Source organism: Paramormyrops kingsleyae, chromosome 1 (genome assembly GCF_048594095.1).
Source record: "Paramormyrops kingsleyae isolate MSU_618 chromosome 1, PKINGS_0.4, whole genome shotgun sequence".
Lineage (NCBI taxonomy): Eukaryota > Metazoa > Chordata > Actinopteri > Osteoglossiformes > Mormyridae > Paramormyrops > Paramormyrops kingsleyae.
Genome location: NC_132797.1, coordinates 26,071,486 through 26,096,451, shown reverse-complemented (window position 1 = coordinate 26,096,451; position 24,966 = coordinate 26,071,486). Strand labels below are relative to the sequence as shown.

The 24,966-nt window shown below is 42.5% G+C and overlaps 2 protein-coding genes across 7 annotated transcripts in view; both read right to left on the bottom strand.

The window, feature by feature from the left end:
• Window positions 1-8,018: 8,018 nt before the first annotated feature.
• On the bottom strand, window positions 8,019-21,366 carry LOC111850093 (transmembrane protein 200C-like). 4 transcript variants are annotated; one of them, XM_023823613.2, is made up of 2 exons: window positions 20,262-21,366; window positions 8,019-10,972 (listed from the first exon to the last, which is right to left on the bottom strand). In XM_023823613.2, exon 2 carries the CDS (start codon window positions 10,937-10,939, stop codon window positions 9,371-9,373), a length of 1,569 nt encoding a protein of 522 aa, XP_023679381.2. In that variant the 5' UTR covers window positions 10,940-10,972; window positions 20,262-21,366; the 3' UTR covers window positions 8,019-9,370. The 4 variants fall into 4 exon arrangements, with proteins under 4 accessions (XP_023679381.2, XP_023679380.2, XP_023679382.2 ...); XM_023823612.2 differs by lacking the exon at window positions 20,262-21,366 and adding an exon at window positions 18,995-20,024; XM_023823614.2 differs by lacking the exon at window positions 20,262-21,366 and adding an exon at window positions 18,184-18,340.
• Window positions 21,367-22,027: 661 nt separating this feature from the next.
• LOC111850092 (lethal(3)malignant brain tumor-like protein 4) overlaps window positions 22,028-24,966 on the bottom strand; it is a 67,704-nt gene continuing 64,765 nt past the window's right edge. For all 3 annotated transcript variants that reach the window (XM_023823606.2, XM_023823609.2, XM_023823608.2), the window contains exons 18-19: window positions 24,103-24,165; window positions 22,028-23,600 (exon numbers count right to left, since the gene is read on the bottom strand). In XM_023823606.2, the coding sequence (XP_023679374.1) occupies window positions 23,439-23,600; window positions 24,103-24,165 (225 nt within the window). In that variant the 3' untranslated portion in view covers window positions 22,028-23,438. The remainder of the gene's footprint in view (window positions 23,601-24,102; window positions 24,166-24,966) is intronic.

Sequence of the window (24,966 nt, the reverse complement as noted above, 5' to 3'; positions counted from 1 at the left end):
TAAATACTCTGAAGTGCTTCACCAGGAGCTTCAACCGTGATTCATCGAGAATGATTCAGACCATCACATTGTTATTGAAGAGATAAGTGCAGCTAATTTTCTAAAAGTATAGGGCGCGTACTAGGTATTTCTTTGTCAGATCGTATTTCTTTTTGCCCTCCGTTTTAGCGCTGCACAACCATGGAAACTATTTTGTGCTAAGAATAGATAATTTGAAACCAGTTATTAAACAGCAACATACATGAAATAATAATGTTATGCAGTATTACATTTTATTTGTAATAAGCCCAGAAACATAACCAAAACATAAGGGTATGGGAGTTCATCGACTGCAATTATCTTGCTTTGCCGATTACTGTGCAGTATAAAAGCAGACACAAGATGGCGTTAGATACGTGGTAGAAATACCGACTACAACGAACCCATTTAATGACATACTCCAAGAGGTTATCTTAAGCAATTAAGTTCATAAATTACTTATGAATTATTATTAATAAAATTAATTTAGCTGTTTCCAAGTGTTATTTTCTGAGAGCTGTCCATTGCTCCCACGTTGGGGTACCGTATTCAGAGTAAACCCTGAAGCACGTAGAACTATATTTCTTGCAGAAATCCCAGGTAACCAGGCTGTTGCTTGGCTGATGGCGGATAAATCTTGTCTTCAGAAGGCAACAGTTTTCAGCAGCAGATCCAGGCTTGCAGAATCACCTTTCAGAATAGGGGCCTGTAAGTTTTTAATCAATGCTCTGAGTAACTGTACTGGTTATTCTCCAGAGTGGTAAACAATGTCTGGTCTAAATATAGCTATGAATATCATTCAGTGATTAATTAAAGCACAAGGTTCACCACTGTGTCTGTTTCCATTAAACAGGTGGCACCGATTTCACTTGTTAAGTCTGGCTTACCAAATTACAATGCGTAAGCATATTCTTGAATTGATCTGAATAATTTGATGCCTTACACAAAGAAATGGTCATAGCACTCCGGCAAAATCATGCTTAAATCAGAGAAGGAAAATATTAAATAGGTTTATTATTGGATTATTATACAGCATTGCTTTTCAATAACGCAAAATCCCTTTCGCAGAATTTAGTATTACTCAGATTGGGCGTTATCAGCACCACTGACAAATGACCTTGAATACTTTCAATTCTGGTCCCATCTTTGGGGAAAAAACATTCACTGAACTAAATAAAAAAAAAAGCTGGAGCATCCGTTATCATAGTATTTGTCTTAATAATGAACAAAACAGGCGCTGAATAGGAGATGCGCGAGGTGTCAGCGGACGCGATTTCCCGCGACACGGCCGGTGTCGCAGCTGACAGCCGCAGCGCCTCCTCTGTGGTCTGGCAGCGCAGCAGACCTCCAGGTGTCAGTACCATAATGATGAGCTTCAAAGGAATGAGGTGCAACTCGACAGCATAAGATCGGCTCTGGTGACTCACTGACAGCTGGTGTCCGGGAATCGTTTCTATTTATTTATTTATTTGTTATCTTGGTTTGCGGGGACACTAAAGGCTGCAGCTCGTGTGCGTGTGTGTCTGTCCACACTACCTCCGCTCTTATATAAATCCAGATTTTTTTTTCTCATTAACAGGAAGTGTGTCTGGAGTCATGTCACAATTTCCGATGACTTTCCCATTCTCCGATGCAGTGGGACACGCAAATCAAATACCTCGTTCCCAAGCCTGTTTTCTCAGGGTCAAAAATCCGAGCAAATAACCAGGATTTTCTCTTTTAATGATTCTTATCCCATTTGAGTTAACAGTCGGTTGCATGGAGGGAAGCCTTCAAAAAATGCACCACTCTCTTGTTTTTCCTTTTACCTTTGCAGTTGTTACCAGCCCATCAAAACGGAACAGAAAAAAAACAAAGAAAACGAATTAGATCGAAAGACAACTCGGTGTTTTAGGGCTAAAAATGCGCATAGGACTGTCACCACCGTTAAATTTATCAAATAGTGCGCCTTACTGTAAGTGCTGTGTATTGAAAAGCAGGAAAATGAGCTGGTGGTAGATGGTAATACTGTACGACAAAACTATTACACTGGACCAGCTTTGGTCAGCTGGCTAGAATCTACACACACACATACGTAACAGTTTTATTAACTTGTAAATAGTCTGTAGGGTGTGCAGTGTGGGCTACTGCAACGCTTTGAGGCTGAGTCTGAAAGCGTGAGAGTCGGCAGGCCTGCCTACTTTTGAAATGCAGACTTACCATGCAGGTGGAGTTAATGCAACATTACTTTAGTTAAAGCCTCAACGTAAAACTTTTAAGAGGTTTGTTTTTACTATCCTCGGGTGCCAAAACAGGCAGTGGTAGTTTTAATGAATAAGTGTAAATTTTAGAAAGGCAAAATCTGTTCATTGAGTAGAATGCCAGAAGACGTAAAAATACAACGGCAGGAGCCTATACTTAAGGCTTTTCTCAGAAATTTCGAAAGCCTTGAAAGGTTTGATAAGATGACGGTTTGAGGTCCACAAATTAAAATCTCACCTAAGCTTAGCTTTGCCTTTAGGTACGTGACAGTGAATATTCTTCCGTCCTGCTGATGAACGTAGGGGATTGTTTTAAAACATTTCCCTGAAGCAGGCTGCCATTTTAATAACTCCAGCAATGGCACTGGGCAAAAGCGATTTCCATGTGCATGCTAATGTACCTGGCGAACAAAGCTGATTTCTGTGAGGCTGACTCTGAATGGAGACCCCTGTGGGTGAGGACCCACTGCTTGTCTGCTGGTGCTGTTGCTCCGCGGTTGCCATATCCTGTCATAATTTTTCAGACTGTTCCCATTGACACATTAAATCATTCCCCGGTTTTCGTGACACATGCACCTGCGATTCGCACACCGGCTATTAACCTTCACCGGAACCATTTGGCTACCTCAGAAAACTCACATATGATACCGCTGATTGTCAGAGCTCTATGGTATGCAAACAGCGGAGCAGGAAACTGGACTTTTGGAAGCATGTAAATAGTATTTAAATATCTGTTAAAGGGGTTTATCTGAGACTGCGCTGGCAGAGAAGTTGATCCATCCACATTCCACACTGCATAGCGAGCGCAGGGTCACGTGACCATCTGCTGAGCCACCTGGGGCAAATATATGGACACTCCGCCTTCATTTCGAATCGCACTCCCGCCGAGCCACCCTCACAACATGCCCTATGCGCTTAAACTGAAGGAAATTGTCACAAGAAAGATTTGAGACAGACTTGCCCTCGCAGCGCCTTTTTACAGTCTTCTTTACCGGAAACAGGAAATGCATTACGTAGTGATTTGACCAAATGATCCATCAAGAAGCTGTATTGTATTTTCTTTAATGACTTATCAGTTATTTTAAAAAAGCACATAGTTTATCTAATTCGAGAAGACGACGGCTACGTCGTCTTATTGCACTGACCAATTTTAAGTATATACACGTGTCATATTGACGATTGTACAATTTCTACCATAGCTAACTTAGTTTACACGCATAAAACATTACGCATTACTTCTGTACCAAATACCAGATAAAATCTGTAGAGGGAAAAAACAGGCAAATATGAAACATAAATTGTTATTGCTGGTGTGATGTTGATCGAGTTTGCGTACGAATGTTTCTTCGCGTGGTTTCTAGTTTGAAAAGTACACAAAATCTCTCGTAATCGGATCACGATAAAGTCCATCTGTACTGACCAGCTACAAATAACTGCTTTCCTATTTTTTTTTCTGCAGCGATGAATTATAACATGTAACATAGACTTTCTATGTGTATTTCACAGTGCTGTTAGAATCCAATTATTAAATTATCGCGCTGTTCTGTTTCCTGTGCGCTAGGAATTGTGGGATATGGAAGTGGTAGTGGAATCGCGCGAGCCACCATTGTTGCTGACTCGCTAAATGAGGGCATAATCGACCACTCCCCCTTAGCCCTTGCTGCTTTGAGACACACTTCAACATGGCGACGGGTCTCAGGAACGCGCAAACGAAGGCAGAGTGGTGAGGCGGAGTGTGTAGGGACCGGTTTGGGATTGGGCCTATATCTCTGCAGCTGGGAACCAAGTGTTGAGTGGGAGGAGCAACATTGAGTAGGAGGGGTTTATCATAAGGGGTAGGAGGGGTTTGTAACAAGGGTTAGGGTTAGGGCAGGGGTGGGGAACCTGTTCCATGGAGGGCCGGTGTGGGTGCGGGTTTTTTGGGATGGCCTCTCAATCAGCTAATAACAGTGGGTCCCCAGGACTGGAGTTGAGAACCACTGCTTTATTATTAGCTGATTGAGAGGTCATCTCAAAAACCTGCACCCACACCGGCCCTCCATGGAACAGGTTCCCCACCCCTGTGTTAGGGTATCAGATGATAACAGGCCTCTTGTTATAAACCCCTCCTGCTTGGCATTGTCCCTCCTATTTGATATTGCCCTTCCCACTGGACATTCAGCACACCCATGGAATCACACTGCAGACCGTGTGCCTGTAGGATTACACTGCAGACCGCATGCCCATGGGAACACACTGCAGACCTCACACCTGTAGGATCACACTGCAGACCACACGCCTGTAGGATCACACTGCAGACTGTGCGCCCTGTAGGATCACAATATCAGACCACATGCCTGTAGGATCACACTGCAGACTGCACGCCCCTGGGAACACACTGCAGACCATGTGCCCCTGAGATCTCACTGCAGACCATGCGCCCCATAGGATCACACTGCAGACCGCATGCACATGGGATCACACTGCAGACCACAACCCGTAGGATCACACTGCAGACCACGTGCATGTGGAATGACACTGTGCAGACTATGTGGCTCCTGCTGCACATCTGCATGTTCCTGGTGTTTATACTTAGGATCTACTGCATGCCAACACTGCATGACCTTACGTCCTCTGCATTTCACCATCGTTTGTCCCTAAGCCCCCCTTCCCCCTTCATCCCGGTGTCTCCTCATGCCTGTGCAGTTCTCCCTTTGTCACACAGCCGTCTGTGGGTGCCGCCATCCTGCTGAAAGTCACAGAGGCCTGCGTCAGCCCCTTTGCCAGAGCGCCGTGGGACAGCTGCCAGGAATAAATCAACATATTGCTTACGGCGCCCTCATACTGAACGAGGACAGGCCGTATGCTTTCCATGCACATGCGTGCTTGTGCATGACAGACATTTTTATGTTTGTCTTTATACACTGCTGACGGTTCCATTTACAAAACTGTGAATATTCATTTTATTTGCACATGTACGCCTCGCATCATGCAACATTCATATATACACATATACACCATATGTTTGTATATATGAATGATGTGGGTGCATATATAACATCATGTATAGTATTTCGCAGTGTTTCTCAGCCTAGTCCTCGGGGACCACCACACAGTCCACATCTTGGTTCCCTCCCACCTTGATTGGTTCACACCTGAACCAATCAAGAATGAAACAAACAATCAAGAGAACCGAATACCTGGTCCAGGTGTGCTGGGCGCTGGGAGGGAGCCAGAATGTGGACTGTGTGTGTGTCCTGAGGACTGGGCTGAGAAACACTGGCCAACTGGCTGAAGTAAAGGCAGAGGAATCCTAGCAGGTGGCCTCAGTGAAGCAGCAGAGCCGTAATACCTGAGACGGTGCTGGGAGCCTGGCCTGGGTGAGGGGCCACTAATCACCCCTCGTTTACCGTGACCTTGGCCTGGGGATAATAACCCAAATGCATGGCAGCTAGATAAATCCTTCTTGATGCTTTTTAAACAATATAAATCAATCAAAGTCTTAAGAAGCAAAGACATCCCTATATATGTCTGGTTTTCAAAACAAGCACCCCACCTGCGGTTCAGACTAGGTAATCCACCTGAAGATAAGCAGGTTTGGGCCTGGCTGGAAGAGGTGTTGGTGTGGCTAGCGGGTTAGCCCATCCTGTGGTCTGTGTGGATCCCGTAGCCCTGGCGCAGTGACGGGGACACTGTGGCCAACAGGACGGCCCATCCTGTGGTCTGTGTGGGTCCCAATTTCCCAGTGCAGTGACTGGGACATCCATCCATCCATCCATCCATCTATCTATCTATCTATCTACCTATCTAATCTATCTATCTATCTATCTATCTATCTATCTATCTATCCATACTTGTGCACAGTTCCTACATAAGAAGCCCCTTAATTACTCCAAACGATTGAAATGCTGTGAAATCTTGTTTCGTTATTATATTTTATCACTCTGATGAGGCAGAACGTGACAGGCATGTCTGATACAATATATAAACCCCCGGCTAACAGCGGGGACTGGTGTCGCTCGCTCCAGTTCCCCGATCAGGAAGACCTGAGCCGTCCCCTCCTCGGAGAACAGATGGAAACTGCAGCCCTCTGATCGACGTCACAGTCGGGAGGCGTCGCCAGTGGACCGTAAGACGATGTGTCAAGCGCAAGTGAAACAACTCTTTTATTTGAGGTGTTCGCCCATTATCATAATTGTTTATTACTATATTTACAACCACTTCATGCAAATATTTATATGTCTATTAGAATATCCATTAATAATTAATTTAGAATAGTATATTGATCTCATTCACAATTTATATTTTGTATACAATACACATATAAATATTTGTGATAATAGAGATATATATTGCATATTAAGAATTCATAACTGTAATTGACCCATTTTGTGTTGTGATGCAGAGCTTGTTCAAACGCAGGATGAAGGGGGCTATGGAAGAGTCTGTGGAGGGACCTTCATGACTGGGAAGCTGATGATTGATGGAGCGTTTGTGCTGACAGAAGCAGTGGACCAGGGGCCTGTATCACAAGGCTGGATTTCTTGCTTACCTGGATAACTTGTCAGATTTAAACATATACCAGTTGAAATGGACTTTACTTACATTTACCCCAGACTACCTTAAATCTGACAAGTTACCTGGCTAAGCAAGAAATCCTTTGGATATGGAGATGAACCATGATTATGGTCAGGAAGCCAGGAAGGATTGTAGGCTGGCAGTTTTTGGGCCTGTATTCCCTCTGTACATTCATCCCATCGACCTGGATCTCCCTTTTACTTGTGTGTACCTAAGGCACCTTTTGGAAACTGTAGGCTAGAGGGCAGGTGCAAAACACCACAAATGGCCCCAGGGAAGCTGTGATGCCCTGAGGCTTTTCTAGCTTGAAACGATCAGTCAGGATTATTGAAGGGTGAAGTCAATATTACCTGGGGCTTGAGTTTTTTTTTATTTTCGAAGGAAGATTGGCATCGGGGCTAAAATACTCGGGGCTTAACGACGCCCATGGTGATGCCTAACAGTGACTCCTAGAGCCCGGTTTAGTGTGCATCTTAGATGAATTACAACGCATTGTTAGGTAAACCCTACAGCGGTTGCACGCCAGTAGGACGTAAAGGTAAAGCATTGGGCTGGGTTTGGCTCGTCATTAGCATTTCCATGGCAACTGATCACCAACCCCATCCCCACAGAGGCCTCTGTTAATGAAACCTAAATGACCCTGATTGGACTAATTAGACCATTAAGGGCTGATAGTGGCACACAGAGGAGGGCTGGGGAGAGCAGAGAGGAGGCTCCTCTTTGCAGTCAGCGTGTATGAGGCTTTGCTAGCTGTGTTACTCTGGGGTCTCCATCTCTCACTCGTCGCTTTTTCCAGCCTGTCCCCCTTAAAGGGGCATCATTCCTGCTTTTGTGTTATAGCTTGAGTGATGGAGTCTATTTGCTAGTTTTGCTATATTAGCTGTCCTCCGCAGACCTCTGAGGGCGAGTATAAGATTTTTTAAAGTGGGGCCTACAAGAGGGGCCAACCTTATCATTAGGAAATGATATGTTTTGAATCAGTGAGTGACAGGGGAAGGGGCCCTCTGGGAGCCAATCAGCTTTCAGCTGGAGCCAGTGGCCATGTGGCCCCGCCTTTATATATACCCCCCGCATATCTCAGCCCCACTTCCAGTCAAAGAATATTTCATGAGAGTGAACTTTTCTAACATGCATGCATTTCACCAGATGAAATCCTGGAGGTTAAGAAGCCTGCAATCACATTAAATACGAAAAGAACAGCAGTTAAAATAAGAGCTTTTTGTTTAATGTACATCATAGGGAGTCTGTGTGTCCCGTTCACTTAGAGGAATTAAAGGCAGTGGCTTTTTGGAACATTGGGTTTCTTGTAATATTTCATGACATTTTTTTTTTTTCACTTTGGCCAAATTCCTAAGAGCAATTCAGATATATTGCTGGGAAACCAACAACTGGCACTTATAATATGACCTTAACCATTTAGTCAAATGCACAGTTTTTATTTTGCACCAGCAACATAAGCACTGAAGAAGAGAGATTACATTTAATGTGCCCTGAAGATGTCACAAATGAGCATATCTTTGATTCCTCCTGGTTTCGCAGAAAGGAAAAACATCTTTGACAGAGAATCCGGATTCATGGAGACGCTAAGGAATTTGAAGATACTATATATAGCTTTCGTTTGCTAGGCTGAACTCTGGCGGTCTTCTCTCAGTGCTATTATCCCACTGTATTAACATAAAAAAAATAATTGTCTTGCACAGAATCAGTTTTCATTTATTTTGAAACTTAAGCAATTTGGGTGCTACAGACGTCAGATTACATTTCTCATCAAGGGCCAAGTTAAATCAAGACTCCGGTGAGCATGTCAAAACTCCGGGTTGAACTCATGCCAAAATAGCAGTATAGATGTAAAGTCCTACTCAAGCTTGCCAGGCATATAAAATTAAATGACAGCATATCTCTTTGAAATAACTGGTTTGTAACAGCAAACATTGTTACTTTTCTTTTTCCCCATAAATAATTATAATCCGTTAAGCATAATATTGCTAATCTGGGTTTCAAACTTGTTAAAAATTATCAATACAAAATATTTGCCATAATAAATAATAAGCTATTCAAGAAATGAAATATAATTTATATTGGCTGGACAGCAGTTCCAATTTGAGTGAATTTGGTGGATTAACTATGAGTATTAACAGAGAACAGTAGTGTTTACGTTCATTTTTTATACACACCATGAAGTCGGTAAGTCGGATGACAGTATTCCACGGCTTTCCTGCCGTGAAAGGAAGTACAAAACAGAGGCAAACATATGAAATTCCTACATTTGGATGTTCTTTGGGTTATGGTATCTTCCACGGGTCACAACAGAGCTACCAACTCCTAAAAAAAGCATCTATAATTTCAAACCCATTCGCATATCGTCAAACCAAATTTAAAAGAATCTTTTTTTATGCTTGATTGCATTACAATAGCAAAGTGTCCCTAACGGGGAGTTGGGCAGTAAGTGTGAACTGCCATCCATTACTTCTGTTGTGCCCTTTGCAACAAGTTTCACAGACCTTTCAAACTTTATAAAATTGTGCAAATGATCTTTCATAAAGAGATATATTCATTCAAATGTCCGAGCTTCCAGGTTCCCCTTCATCCAGCGCTGCCCTGGTTTTGGATCCTGGCAAAAGAGTTTCTGTATTCAAGTATTGTGTGGTCACCCGTCCCCTATGCGGCTCACTGCTGCCAGCTCTGTGGCCACCAGTCACCGGGGGCCTCTGTCCCTCTAACAACGCCTCCGCTGAGACGGCTCGGCTGGAAGACACCGCCTCTGAGGACTCAAAAGAATCCCCCCCCAGGTCCCCCAGCTTGATGTAACCCCAGATACCGGAACACTCAAGTCGTGAGCAGCTAAAGCGCCGCGTCCTCGCCCCCTGCCTGTCGGAGGCCGGTAATGCGCACGACTCCAGGTCGACTGACCTGGGGTAATCGGAGAGGGTACCGAGGGATGAGTGCGACCTCTTCAGCCTCTGTCGAGGGGATGGGGGCAGCAGTTGCGCCTGTGAGCCCTCTGGCGCCCCCCGCAGGCTACCGGAGCTCTTATAGACATCTGTGGGGCCCGGGGGGGTGTATGTGTCAGCCTGCGGGGATGTGGGGCCACTACAGCCTGCCAGATTGCTCTCTGGCTCATGACCAGGCTCTCCCCCGTCCTTATGGGCCTTCTCTGAATCCATCGGCGCTGGAGGCTGGCTCTCCTCAACACTGGGGTTCAGTTTTATCGCTGGCAGAGTGGATGCAGTCATGGAGGAGGTGGCTGTGCACTCAGCCTCTCTCTGCCTGGGCAGCAGCATCACTTCTGCCGTCCTGTTCTGCTCCTTATATATGCTGTAGACTGCATCAATGAACGTTTCCCTGTCCTGAGCCAAGCTACCCTTCGATAGGTTCTCAAACCAGAGCTCCTGCTGCCTGTTGGAGAACGTCGAGGGCCAGGAGCTCCTGGCCAGCAGGGCGGCGCTGCAGTTGCGCCGCGGCTGGCCCTCGGCGGCCTGCGGCTGGGCGTGACTCACAAAGCCATTGTGCGGCGTGCACTCCTTGGCCCGAAGGCTGTGCATGTCAATGACAGTGGAGTAGATATCCCGGAGGTTGATGATTTTGGTTTTCTTGTCCCTGTTCTCGTGCAGCACTGCGTTGGCACATATGAAGATGAATATCCCAATTCCCATGATTAGGGGCCCAAAAACCTTCAGCTTGTCTGAATGCAGGTACGTGGCTAAGAACTCCCTGAAGAAGCCAACAGCAGGGGGTGCAACGGTTGAGGTGCTGTTGGATAAATTGCTGCTGGGGAATTCACTGTACATTTGATTTAAGACTGAATTACTGCCTGTCCAGTTGGACAGTGTTTTGTCATATACCTCCTCAGTTTTCATTGAGACTTTGGGTGTCTGATAAAGCGGGTAGTCCTTGGGCCAATAGCCCAGAACAGCCATTGCAACCCCCACCAGCAGGACCAATATCCCCAGGGCAGCGACCAAACCCGAGATGGAACACAACTTCAGCTTGCCCCTGACTACAACCACATCGTTCTTCCTCTTCTTCTTGGCCTTCTTCTTGCGCTTCTTCTCCAACTGGTTCTTGGAATGCAGGGAGTCCTGACGCCTGGCTGAGATCCGCAAGAGACCTCCTGTGGCTATCATGATCCAGATTGGATGGCGGAGCTGTCAGTCATCCTGGGAAGACAAGAAATTGACACTTTTATTCCCGGCCCTCACCACGATTTCAACATCCATTCCTTCCATTACTGTTACTTTCCGGTTACTGGACAGTCAGTCCAGAGTCATAAAACAGTCTTATTTATTTTTAAAGGTTCTGTCAATCTAAATTGTTTTGCATGCCTTTTTAATATGGCACAGTGACCCTGTTCTGGATAAGCTGTTATGAAAGATGGCTAGATGTTATGCATGGCTATTATAGACCCTATTTAGGGGGATACAGCTGCCCTATTTTTTGTCTGAGCCTCTCTGAAAAACATATTTTTCTAAACCCATTTAGCAATTTGTTCTGTATTTTCATACACATTTCATATAGATTTAATCGCAGGGGACCGCTCAGAAAATCTGATCCATGGGTCAAATCCTATAATCGCTCCTGATGTTAATAATAGTTAGGGAAATTAGTCAGATAACTGAAGCCAAATGTAAGGATTATCGAATAGGAATGTCACTTATCTCTCTTCCTATAGGACAATTATCACTTCTGGCTTATGTAACCCAGCTAACAGAAATCCTGCTTTGTAGCACACCCCCAGATGTTAAAGGACAGAGAATCAAACAGTCCTCTCTCATTCTTACTTGGCCACTGGTCTATGAAATGAATCACCTGACAGAGAAAGAGAAACTCCTGTGTAATTATAACTGTTTAAGCTTTATAGATTTATTGATTAATAGAATTAAACCGAATGAACTATATGCATTTTACATTAAACATCTGACTGTGAAGATGTTTAACCAAACCTTTTTTTTAAAAGTAATTTATTTATTTCACTGGTACTCCGATTTACGAATCAACAAATTCTGTCACACGTCTATTGATGCTTTCTGAAACCTTTTTTAAGGCAAAATCAATTTCCAGCCAGCAGCCTGTCACAAACAACCTAATGAACATAAATGATCTTCCGCTGATCTGAAATCACATGCTGAAACTAGGTTTCCTTACCGATAACAAAGACAGAGTAACAATCAAAATAGATTTAGATTGAAGCCTCGAGAAAAGGAGCTAGTTAATTGTCATGACACAATTTCCCGCAAATTACTACAAAAATGTAACGTGTACTTCTGTGTATAGACATTAACCGTAATTTCAGGCTGAATAACATGCATGTATAATGAAGTGAATTGCAAATCAGTATTGCTGTCTAGTGGGGCAAACTGCTTCAGTAAAAATAAATTAGAATAAAAATAAAATACATCGTAATTAGAGACGTGTTATCTGTTTAGCGTTATAGAACTTAAGTTACGGAGATATCGGTTATTACTGCAGATAACTGGTAGTACTCGCAATTACTGTACTAAAAGTGCAGACGGACAAAACGTTTTAGTAAAATCCTGTACTAGTCGAATATTTTGGACTGAATTATTAACCAACCAATCGCAGCATTTTTCATTTCTCTCTCAGCGATCTTGCACGGACCTGTGCTGTCTTAAATCAGTAAATCATTAATGAAGTTAATTACCCATATGTTGTTACGAGATCGCGCAGTACGTTGCCAAGTCGGATAATTAGGTTAACTAATAGGCCTGTTAAAAACAAGCTGTCAAGGACGGCTCCTGTTCTATGACATATAGATATAGATATGTAAGTACAGCGTCAGGTAGCTAGCCTATAGGACAGGGGTGCTCAACTCCAGTCCTGCAGGGCCGGAGCCCTGTGTAGCTTAGTTCTTTCCCTGTTCCACCATAAATTATTCAGCTCAAGAACTGTGTGGTAATTAGCACAAGGAGTTGAAAATGAGGGGAAACCCAAAAATGTGCAGGGCTCTGGCCCTCCAGGACTGGAGTTGGGCACCCCTGCTATAGGACTTAAAAAGGACAGAAATCGGACTAAAGCACAAAAATAACACGAAAAGGGGATTGTTTTACTAGCATCTAGACCCGTAGGTAGGCCTATGTAATTTTATTAAGTATGGCTAATTATGGCTGATAGTCGGTGGGGCTTTATAAATAATCTATACGGTTAAATTGTGTAACAATTCAATGAAGAGTAAACAAAACCTGCCTTTTCATGTCATCCACTTTTTTTCGAGCTGGATTTTATATGCAACGCCCAATGAATTTGTTTTTAAAGTCATGGTGCGGGGGGAGGGGGAAATATTATCACTTTGTACTGCCATTGCAGCTATTGTCTAAATTGCTACTATTCTGTTCTGGGAAAAGTCTTTACGGGATCAGTTTTCTCCTTAAGCCAATCAACTGCTGCTGCTGGTTTGCTTTACACTAATGGCCACTTTTTACATATAGATCCAGGTAGGACTCGCTTTCACCTCCAGAAGCATTTCAAAGAGAGATGTTTCTTACTGAGCTTTTTTGTACTTCTGCTCTTCCTGCTAGCTTTAACGAGTCTGCCCATTCTCTGACCTCTCATTAAGTTCTCTTTTCGGCAAGAGAACTGCCACTCAATGCATGTGTTTTTATGTAGACACTGTAGGAAGTGAAAATCCCAGGAAATGCTAAAACCGCCATGGCTGCATGGCATCAACAATCACACCGCTTTTGAAAACCACTTATATCAGACGTCTTAGCTGCACCAATAGTTAACCACACAGTAAATAAACTTAATATAAGATATAAAATACGATTCCGTGTTTGGTGGATGTAGGTTGTCTGCATTAACGAGCATCTGCGGCCACTGAACGCTCGCGGGCGCACATAGCCTAAGTTTAAAACTACGGTTCATCTCCATGTTTTTAACCACATAGCTTGTTAGATTATTCCAGACTTTGTAATTTGCTAAAATTACGTGTAGAGTAAATTTAAATATACGTACAAGCCACTAATCTGTAGATAGCTGCACTGGTTGGGAGGAATATAGAGACGCAGGAGGTTGTGAATCTTGCAAGGGCTGAACACCGTTAATCGGCAATGCAGTAGTAAGAGGATAGAGCCGTAAGTCGTTGACATTGCGATCATTTTTCTCTATTTGCGTTGACGTGCTCTGCCGCGGAATATGACTGTGGCGCAGGAGCGACCCCCCTAATAGCATTCGGCCAGAAGGGAAAAGGCTCATTAGCTTCCCTTTCTCAGATGGACGGGAACTGGAAAGTGAGCTTTGTAAACTGCGCTGATTGCGCCTCGGATCGTAGGCAGGCTATCGTGCATTTGGGAGGTATGGCTGTCAGTGTCTAACACCTTAGAGCCTCCCCTCGTCTCCAGCCTTACGCCTTCCCGGCTTAAGCGTCCACATTAATTGAGTCCTAATTGATTCCTTTCCTTCACTGTTAAAATGGAAGGGAGGGTACTGAACCTTACTGCAATGCAAGGAAAACCAACACAAAATATACTCTAATATAGTAATAAGAAATGCACTGAGATTACTTTTGTCCAAACATTAGGCCTATATGGGGATTTTTTTATATGTGCATTTGCTCTTTGGCTATGTGAGAACTTCACCACACTGTTAAAAAACATAAAAAAATAATGGGTTAAATTTTAATTGAATTTCTCAAACTTTGTGAAAACTTACAGAACCCTGCATTACGTGAGAAGGAATTTGTTTATGTGTTTTACCAGCCGAAGGACGTCAAACATCAACGGACGGATACGCGTGTCAATGGCAAGATCAGTTTCGCGATGGTGCAGCTGACGCTGAATTAATGAGCATGCTGGTCATAGTTAGTGTGAAGATAATGAGGAGAGAGAAAAGTAAGCACCGTTTTTGATGTTTATGTTGTCTGCGAGATTAAGTTTAATTTCAATTTTGAGCGCCGCCGTTGAATCCCCGTCATAAGATTAAGTTGATAAGCTGCAATGGAAAATAGCTTCTGTTGTTTTCTTGCATAATAATGGAACCGGAATGCAATGGAAGTATGAGAACAAACAGGCATTTAAAGAGTTCAGCATCTACATGAGCCAGCATATGCGGCTATTGTGACAGTTACAATGCAGAACTGAAACGCACATCTGTTCTACAACAGTCTCAAACACCTAGTTTGGCTAACTGGGATTGTAATTCAATTTTTTTTTCTGGTAGCCCTAATGCAGTTACTAAGGATGTTTTTTTACTCTTAAACATTTGCGTACTGTTACATTATGCATCAGAAGCTTGATTCCACGCTCTAGGGTATAACAGCAGTCTCATCTAGATATAAAGGCACCACATTTTGCCCCCAGTTAATTTCCTTAACTACTACACACCTGTAAGCCTCAATACAACGTTTTCACATGAGTATCAATGACATATGTTGGAAAAACAGGGAGGTAAAACGCTTAAGTCTTTTAACCGGAAGAATATAAAATTTTCTTAAGGCAAAGTAGTGATACAGATGGCAGCTAAAAAGCCAAACAGGATATAAAGTGTACGAACTGGAATTAGTACATCCAGAATAACGTACTCTGACAATAAGGGACCACAGCTAACTCAAATGAATATTAAAAGAACCTCCGATGTTTTACATAAATGTGTTAAGATGAATTAATCAGACGCTTATTTTTAAAACTTTGATTCATCTCATTACATTATTAGCAGCATCAGCACCCTAATCTCAACTTTAAAATGACCGTCTAGGGTAATAGCTATAGCGAGATATGAGCAGGCCTACCTCTCGCTGTGTTTAAAATTACGGGACACCACACTGACTCCGCTTAACGAAATGCCCCTTAACTGTAAGGGAAGATGAAAAATTGCATGGAGGCGCCAGGTCGGCGCTGGAAGTCTTATGAAGCGCTACACGGGGCCGGCGGGGGGCCTTATCCTGCAGCTTCCAGCGCGCAGCTCTCCAAGGACACCCAACGGAGGCTCTTCTGCTGTGTGCTCGGTATCTCCAGGCTGCGGTAACCTTTGATTAATGCCTCTCATTACCATAAATGTTACTCGCAGCCATTTACTCTCTGCTGTACAGGTTACATCCCATCCCTGCTTCATCACGAAGCAGCCCTCGTTTGTCAAAGGCCCCCTGCGTATCTTATTTTGGCCCCACAAAAACCGATAAAGATAACAGCAGGACGGATCTCCCCTTCCAAGCAACTTTAATGGACAAGCCCCTTAAAACAAATGCTTGACATCTACAGTGAGGATGTTTGCCAATTTGTGGAAGAGGCTATGCAGTCAAAATTATATAGAGGAATCTGTCAGTCAGACCACCCAGTGCTGCTTTGTTAATAATATTGAAGCAGGATTAATGTGTTACTATTCTGCATACACAATATCGTGACGCTTGGCTACAATATAAACCAAAATACATAGCCTACCCTGTACAGACATAGTTGTAATGATGAAATTAAACAAAAACGTTTACCTGTAACAATTACGAAATTACTGTTAACCTCACTTGAACCGTTTCTGTACTTAAATACATTTTGAACGCTTAATCACGCAGGATTTTCACACAAACGGGCCGATTGCAGCACAGGACTTCCTGTAAAAAGCGTAACGTGTTTATTACAAGTTTAAACGACCAGATGAGAAATTTGTCACAATAAAATGGCACCTAATCCCCTGCCAAAGTGTAAGAGCCTAATAATAGTCGGCGTTTTAAAACCGACGTAATTAACTAGAGTAATTGCAATGAAACGCATGACATGATGCAATGGAAAATCTAGAATAAAAAACTAAAGATCCTTCCAAATACAAATATTGGGAAGAGGCGGCCATCGCAAAGTGTAAAGGAAACAGTCTTAACTACTGATTGGCAGGAAAATTGTTCCGGCTAAAACGGATTGGAAATGAATATAAGCGCGCGTCAGTAATCCCCACGCCACCCCCAGCCCAAACTTCCGCTTTAACTCAGCACAGACTTATTCGCTAAACCTAACTAGTTTCAGGGGACTTCGGCCGCACCATGAAAATCAAAATTAAATGCTTGGTTTCGCTGTTCGGACGGAAAATTATGGTTGGAATTCATGGTGAAAAGTATTTAACCTGATTTCATCTGAAAGACTTTTCCCACGGAAACACCGGCACTACTTATACGTAAATCTACTTCCAAGGCCATATTTTTAACTACTATGCCTATGTAATGAATATGGCCTAGTATTAATCATCTTACTTATGTGCGGAATAATTAGGCAATAAGAATGATTTCTCTATCTCTTAAGGGTCTTAAGCAGTAAGTCGCAATTAAACTAAGATGACCATAAAACGTGAAGACTCCATTAGTGGTCTACATTTTGACTGTAAAATGTAGCCCCCCATATCTTCAAGCAATCGAATATTGCGAAGGATTTGCTTTTTTAAGTCCCAGCTTTGTTCACATGGTATCTCCAGCAGAACATAAATCTCAGTACAGTGAAGCGCTGCGGTCCTGAGACAGCCATATTCCCTTCCGGGGTTTTCCCCAATACCAATCACAGAAGACAATGGAATAGTTGAGACGCCCATTTACTGCGATATGGGCTTTTAAATCTAAATTAGACTGAAAGGTTTGTTGGGGTTCTACGGATCACCTTAAAGCTTAGGGCACTTAGCGCCATTCCCCAACCCTCCATTAGCAATGCAGATGAATGACCACGAACAAAAAGCATTGAGATTATGAGATCAACATGAGATGTAATAAAGATAGCGCATTATCCTAATTGATTTAGGAAACATGAATGTATATCCAGGATTATAAACGCACCAGACCGGGTGACACACAGGTTACGTATCAAAATTCAAATAAAGCAAAATTCGGATAAAAAGTCAGATAAACTTTCAGTGAGGACCTTACAATACACTTTTATCATTTTATGCTTTTAATGGACAGCTGCAGAACTTTGTTGGCATCACACTATTTGAATAAATTGGCAAAAACCAGAAAACCATCATAAATAAGCAACACAAACCAAATGGCACCATCTAAGCTACTGTAAGCCTACTGCTATTTAGTGCAGTTGATTTTTTTTGTATTGCCATGAAACTATTTTGCAATTACTATTTGAGAAAATATTCTTTGTTTAGTTATAATTACGGCCCTCAACTTTATAAGCAATAACAATGTCATCTCAATGTCTATACTGTATACTATAATCTGAGTCCATGCAGATACAACGCATTTATATCAACTACAGTGATCTGACCTCCAAACACTGACGGATTGGCTCCGGGTGCGGTCAGCGCTGAGTTCTCCGGAGCAAAGCGCGGTTTACAGTAGCCAACACGGCTTTTGATATTGTTAAAACTTAAATATAAAAAGGGCAGCTATTCCTATAACAACGATGAAAACACATAATGATTTTATTTTGCAATTTACCTGCAAGTGTCGGGCTATGTAAATTCATCTCGCCGAAAATCCAAAGCCCGCATTTCCAGCATTACAAAATACTGTAATACATCTGGGAGTCGGCTTCTAAACAGTAGCGCGAATACGGAGACCACAAAACACGCAGTAAAATTCCAGCTGGTTTACTATTTGTCAACGAATATCAAAATATGGATCGATAGTAACTGAAATGTGGTTTCCAAACGTTACTGAACCACGCAAACCCCAGTCTAATACAGGCTATGTGAATACAAAAAAACATATACTGTACCAATCGCGGTCCCTGCGTTGTGCGCAGTCCCGCACGCTACTTTAACACCTATAATGAGGAATAAAGAAGCTCAAGAAGAATTAAAGAAAGTTCAGTTGATTTCTATGTGAAAAACACCTGCACGTCGCATTATTTGATACAATACCATGTGCTCAGTTGTTTTCAGTTACATCATACAGTATACATCGTCCAGTAAGTTCAATGATGTAAAACGCAGGTTTGATTTAATAAAATACCAGAAAAGTGAAATGAGTGGAAGACGCATGCATCAGCATACTGTATATACGAACCAAGTACTCAATGATGATAACGTTTCGGTATGCTTAATAACGTACTATATAATCTGCAGATAAGTCATTAACCAGTTAATGACAAGCCACACAAGACCTCGTAGCAACAAGATAGCAGTTATTAAAAGATAAAATCACACAAAGGCTATTCTACTTCTCTATTTACAATTTATCAATAAGGGGTGAACCACAACATTTCTGAAATTCATGAAATGACTTCCAAAGCATCGACTTCACTCACCAAAGAAGCCAGTGAAGGGACAGAAAGCCATCCCTTAGTTGTTATCGCCAAGACAAAGTTTCTCCGGGTGTGTGTGCCTTATGCATTTGAAGGAAAGGTCAGATACTCCACGTAACTCCATTAGATAAGGGATGGACGCCTTCTCCAAGCATGGCGCTGTAGCCCCCATTGAAATCCCGCCGCATACCGGCGCAGTCCTCCCAGGAACGTCAGTCGGAGAGCTCCGCTGAGTTACTAATGGTGAGTTTTTGCGCTGCCAGCCACTGGCGACGATGATGCTGATGCTACAGTGGATATACAGCGTCGTTGCTACGATACCACAGCGGCGATTAACATGAATCTGCAGCAGGACTAAAGTAGTCACCTCCCTAAACACTCCGCTGGAGACGCGGTGCCCAGCTAACTGGAGAATGAGTCGGCTAACTGCACCGGAGCAGGTGCGTCTACCTCTTCAGCATATCGCGATATGCGGACAACACTAGGAACAAGGCCAAGAAACCCCATAAATGCACAATCTAATTGCGTTTATAACCTCATCACACTGTCTTTGCATTGATGCCACAGCGTAGAATGATGATGCAAGTCGCTCCTTTAAAATATATCCAGCGCTTTCAATGACAAAGGTGGTTATAAATAATAAAATAATAAAAGCTCGCTGTGGTAAGAACGTATATTCCAGTAAACCGCACATGGTTTTCCATTGCTGATTAATCGGAAGTGCCTAAAATGAAGTTAATTTGCATATATTACTACAACTACTTTATTGCAGCCGAAACACCTCAAGTAAATCGAAATTTCCTATGAGGATCATGGAAGTGTAACAGGAAAAACTGTTCATTGTATGGAGGCTGAGAGTATTTGGGTGGGGGTGTGGAGTAGGAACGCGTGTGTCAGGAAATCTTGCAAGAGGGCGTTACTTAAATACTCCTTAAGCAACTGCTGTTACATTTAGTAATTATTAGACTTGCTATAAAATAATTCTCACCCTTATTGTTAAAATAATGACCCTTAAATAATCCGTTTCCACATATCCTCTGCGTCCTTAAGGCAAAGTGGAATGATATTAACTACTAATTTTTTAAAGATATACCTTAAACGTCGAGTAAAATTCTCGACAACAACAACAATATTAATGTATTCTTTTTAGGTTATTTTTTTCAGCAAGGTAACGCTTCAAAGAGTTTATGTAAATCAACACCACCAAATGCAACATATGACACTTATTCGTGAATGCAAATCAGGTAAAAATAGCACACAATTCAAAGACCTTTAGTTGAAGAAGGACGTTTTCAGCGTCACATAAACGCCTCGTAAGTGGAAAGGCGAAGAGCAGCCCTATGAAGGCGGCTCATCACCCAGTGCTCCGTCCCTTTCGATGAGACCTCTCCTTCAGCCAGCAGCATAAATGATTTCATTAAACTGCAAGAAAAAAAATCATATCCCTGAGGCTTTTAGGAAAATTAGGTTCCTATCTAAATTTAAAGATTCATATTTTATTTCCAAAGAACAGTTTAATGAATGTATATTGATGTATTGCTATACACTGCTATGAAACCTCTCCTTTAAGTTAATTTCACTGATAAACCGTAGTCCGAATTAACCAGCTAACATCATTCAGGTTTTGGACGAATAGCCCTGTATAGGTAAGCTGTAGGTGTTTAAAACCAGATCTGCTCATAGTTTGCCACGAATCTCAGCTCCACCATCAAATGTCATAGAACATTATTGCAGTTGCTGCTCACAGACTTACATTTTACCGCGTAAATTGTTACTTAATTGCTTCAGTCAGAAAAAAAATGTATTTGCTGGTCTATCTTTAAACAAATATGATTCCTAGTCTAATTTCCTAACGTTTGTAATTAACGTTGTCAAGGGCATGTTTACAGGGTTCGAAGAAGGCGGGGTCTCTCTGACCCCAATCCTCTGGAATCAGCCAGTATGGGTGCTTATCTCTGTGACACACGGCCTGTCACCCAGTCCCCCTCATGCTCTCACTGTGCTTATGGAACGCTTCCTCACACGCTTTTCCTCCACGCCTTCTCTGCCACCTGTTCCTCAGATTAATTTCGGCTCAGTTATTACCGTGCTGCAGAGACCGTCCGTCTCTGAATTTTTGGATCGCGCTCCTTTCCTCCACCCCAAGGCTTACGGCTTCACTCGGTTCCGGAGCAATGTCTCCGTCACCCACTGAGCTCTGCCCATCCCCGTTCACCAGTGGTTAAAACAACACATCTCCACCGCTGTTTACTTTAAAAATGTACTTGTTTTCAAAAGTACCGCTGTTCTCTGAGGGATAGAACGTGAGGCTGTATGTTAAGACCAGTTTTAAACCACCTGATTTCCAAAGCACTTCTCTGAAGAACTTCTATAGGTGCAACTTCATTAACTAGGCCGTAATTACTGCACAGCCCCCATTTTTATGGAAGTGGTCAAATAAGAGATGCCAATATAATAATGTGCATCTTCTACAAGTGCTACACTGGAATGATGGTTCACATAAGCATGTAAACAATCCAGAGGGCAGTATACCAAGATGTTATACAACATGTTAAGTGACTGTTGGCATTAAAATAACAAGACCCTGAAATCACTCTTGACTGTTTAAATTAATCAGTCCATTTGGTCGTTACTGTTTGTGTTAAGTTTAATTCGGCAAAACATTAAGGAACAATTTGCTTTCTATGGCTTCATAAATGAGAACTCACTGGAACTTCTTTTTGTGAAGAACTTCTTACAAGTCGTTCAAATATGCACGAGTAATTGTCCATCTATCACAAGAGACAGAAGCTCAATCATCTGAACACATCATTCTGTTTGTTCTGCAGCCATAAGAAATTTCCAGGCTGCATTGAATCTGAGCCATCGTACATCTGCACAGTTACGTCTGCACTTTGAAAATCACAAGGCTCCTTATCTAACTATTTGGGTGATTGTTACAAAGATGCCCCTTAAAAGGAAGCTTAGAAAAACCACAAAATTAAAGCAGCGAGCGTGACTTATCCATTGTTTTCTTCAATGATAAGGGGCTAATCATGAGGTTTGATAGTCTTTTTATTGTATAAAGTGGAAATTCAAAGTTAAGAACGTAGTACAATAAACATGTACAGTACATTACAAACAGGTATAGTAAACTTTATGATAAGACTGTCACTTCCAGTGGCCAGAGCTTATGCCTGCTTACTCTGGTACATGTCATGCACTAAGGAAAACAGAGAATTCGTTCTCTGAACACAGAAGTAAAAGCACGGAAAGAAAAAAATATATATATATCTGAATACTCTAAATGTTTAGATAGAAGACCTCTGGAAAAGATCTTTGACATTAAACAGATTCACATTCCTGAAGGTTTGTTGCTGTCCTGTTGATTAAGCTACCAAAATCCAGTGGGTTACCGCGAAGAGCGAGTGCTCCAGTCCTCGGCGTTGCACCATTTCTTACAATACATAGCAAATATAGATTTATTTATTTTTGTATCTTACTTGGCTATAAACGACAAACTACAAGTTTTGTGTTTTCATAGGTTCTTTTGTTTTTTAAAAAAGGCAAGGCTGAAATGAGCTGTAACCAGTTCATTAATTTCCTGAAGTATGTTTGCTGTCATACCTGTTCGTACATCTGCCTAAATCCCCATGGAACAAAAGAACTTCTGCATGCCAGGATGTAATAAAAGGGAAAATATAGACTGTCTGCAATGAAACCATCAGTCAATATGATGCTTTAGCTACTGAAAAGATATAAAGTACTGCTTTTTAAGAACTAAGTATTATATTCCTACACAACTATTGTTTCTAACTATCCAATTCCCTGTTAAAAACTCTGAAATGTGTAATAGAATATTAAATAAAATCTGTAACAACTTAAACTCTTTTGATGTTCCAGAGGTACACAATATATTAAATTCCTTCACTTGCAAATACTTGCAAAGAGCTCACAATAAATATGAATGAATCAGTAGTTTGGTACAGTGAAATTATATAGCATTTGAACAAAATGTAATTAAATAAAAGTCCGCAAAATTAGCAGGTTGCTTCTGGATTGGATTCAGTAGGTAAAAGAAGACGATGCATGAGAAGTCAATCTGGTCTCCCGTTTATATTTAGGAATGATGGTAGCACCATTGTGACCCAGCAGATAACAGCCTCAGTGAGATTCCATCCCTACACATGGCGATTGTCAGTTCTGCAGCCTATTGTGGAACATTACAGCAAGCAAAAATCTATAAACATATAAACAAACACATGTGCTCTGGAGCTGCACTCAAATATTCTGCTGCGAAGGCAAAACCTCGGCTTAGAGGCCATGTCGCGGTGAAAAAGGCCACCGGGACAATCACGTAAATAATTTAGTATAAACCAGGTGTTTATTGTTTTATTTCCACCTCAATCTGTGTGCCGCTGCTCTCGGATTCGGAGAGGTGTGCGTGCACGGTGGAGTCACTTTGGCTTCAGGTGTCAATGTCGGCGTCGCCCCCTGCTGGCCGGGTGTCCTCAGCGTGCTTGAACATCAGGATGGAGTTGTAGATCTTCAAAGCCGGCCCCAGTTTCATTCCCATGATTTTCACAATGTCACGTTGTGTCAGCAGTAAAAAGGCTTTCCCGTCTATTTGCTGGACAAAAGATGGACCAACCATGCTCATTCAATTCAGATCCCCATAATGGGGGAAGACAGTAAAAACAATAAAAACCAGTAAAATATTTAGCGATTGATGCTAACTATTGTGAGTGGTTGTTACGTTCTCTCTTTTTAAACTATTATATTGTCAGTGACAGTGGGCTGCCAGAGACTCCAGTCTTTGATGTGCCCCAGTCTCCAGTACAATCGCTACATCACCTTGACTAATTTTTAATTCAGACTCCAGCCTCCTGATAGATTCATGTATCACCATGAACTCAGCTTTTGGCAAAAGCATCTCTGGCAGAAACTGCATGCCGTTCAGACTGAGTACATCCTTACAAACTCTGCATGTTTTTTGCAGCAGTTTGCCCCTCCTTCCTGGCAGTGTAGCCACTGCATCACGAGCAGAGTGCTAACATCACATATTACTTATTGTTTATGGTGCATCTTCCTCCTCTGCATGAAGGGCACCAGGGACACTCCGGCCTCCTTACCTCCTGCTTAAACTGCTTGGCTTGCTCCTCACAGCCGGGCAGCGATTGGATGAACTCGGACACCTAGACGAAAAAGAAGCGGACACCGATTGGATGGGATCATCTCAAAGGGGGTGGAGCTTCTATGTTAATGACAGCTACAGGTTTGAGAACCATTTGGGAGAAGGTTATGCTGCAGCATCCAGCCAATCACAAAACTAAGTATCCACGGTGTGGTCAATAAAATGGCTGGCATTCCTGTTGCTATGCTGCATCCTGGCTCCAAAGATAGCCCCAGCGGCTATACTGGTGGCAGCATGTTCACCTTGGAGTACCCGTTTCCCTGGAGGAACCTCGAAGAAAGAACCCAGACACTGCATGGACGACCCTATGGGCATCTACAGTCAAATCACAGCCTGAAGGAGCATTAAATCATCCTAGGGGTTAAAAGAATTATTCCACCCTGCGGATCAGAAGGCTCTCAGGACGAGGGCCTGCAGAATCGCAGGATGCCTCCAGCTCAGCTTCCCAAATAGGATCAACGGTTACCCGCTAATCCCTTACGCAAGCAGCCACCTACAGGGACTCCCCACCTGTTTTTCTGGTACTTTCTGTGCTGGAATCCATCCCCCCTCCCAAATAAATTGTCGTGAACTCAAGATTTCAGAATTTATAATCATGGACTCTACAAGCTCACAAATGGATTTCTATATGATGAAGTAGTTACCACTGGTACCAGTACATATTTAGTTAGTTACATGTATCATTATTAAGTAAAATATCTGCTAGATGAAGTTACTTTCTTAATATCAGAATATGGCAATGCGGATTACAGTTGGCCTCCAATTTAACTTGGTATACTGCGTAAATACGATGGAAAAACAG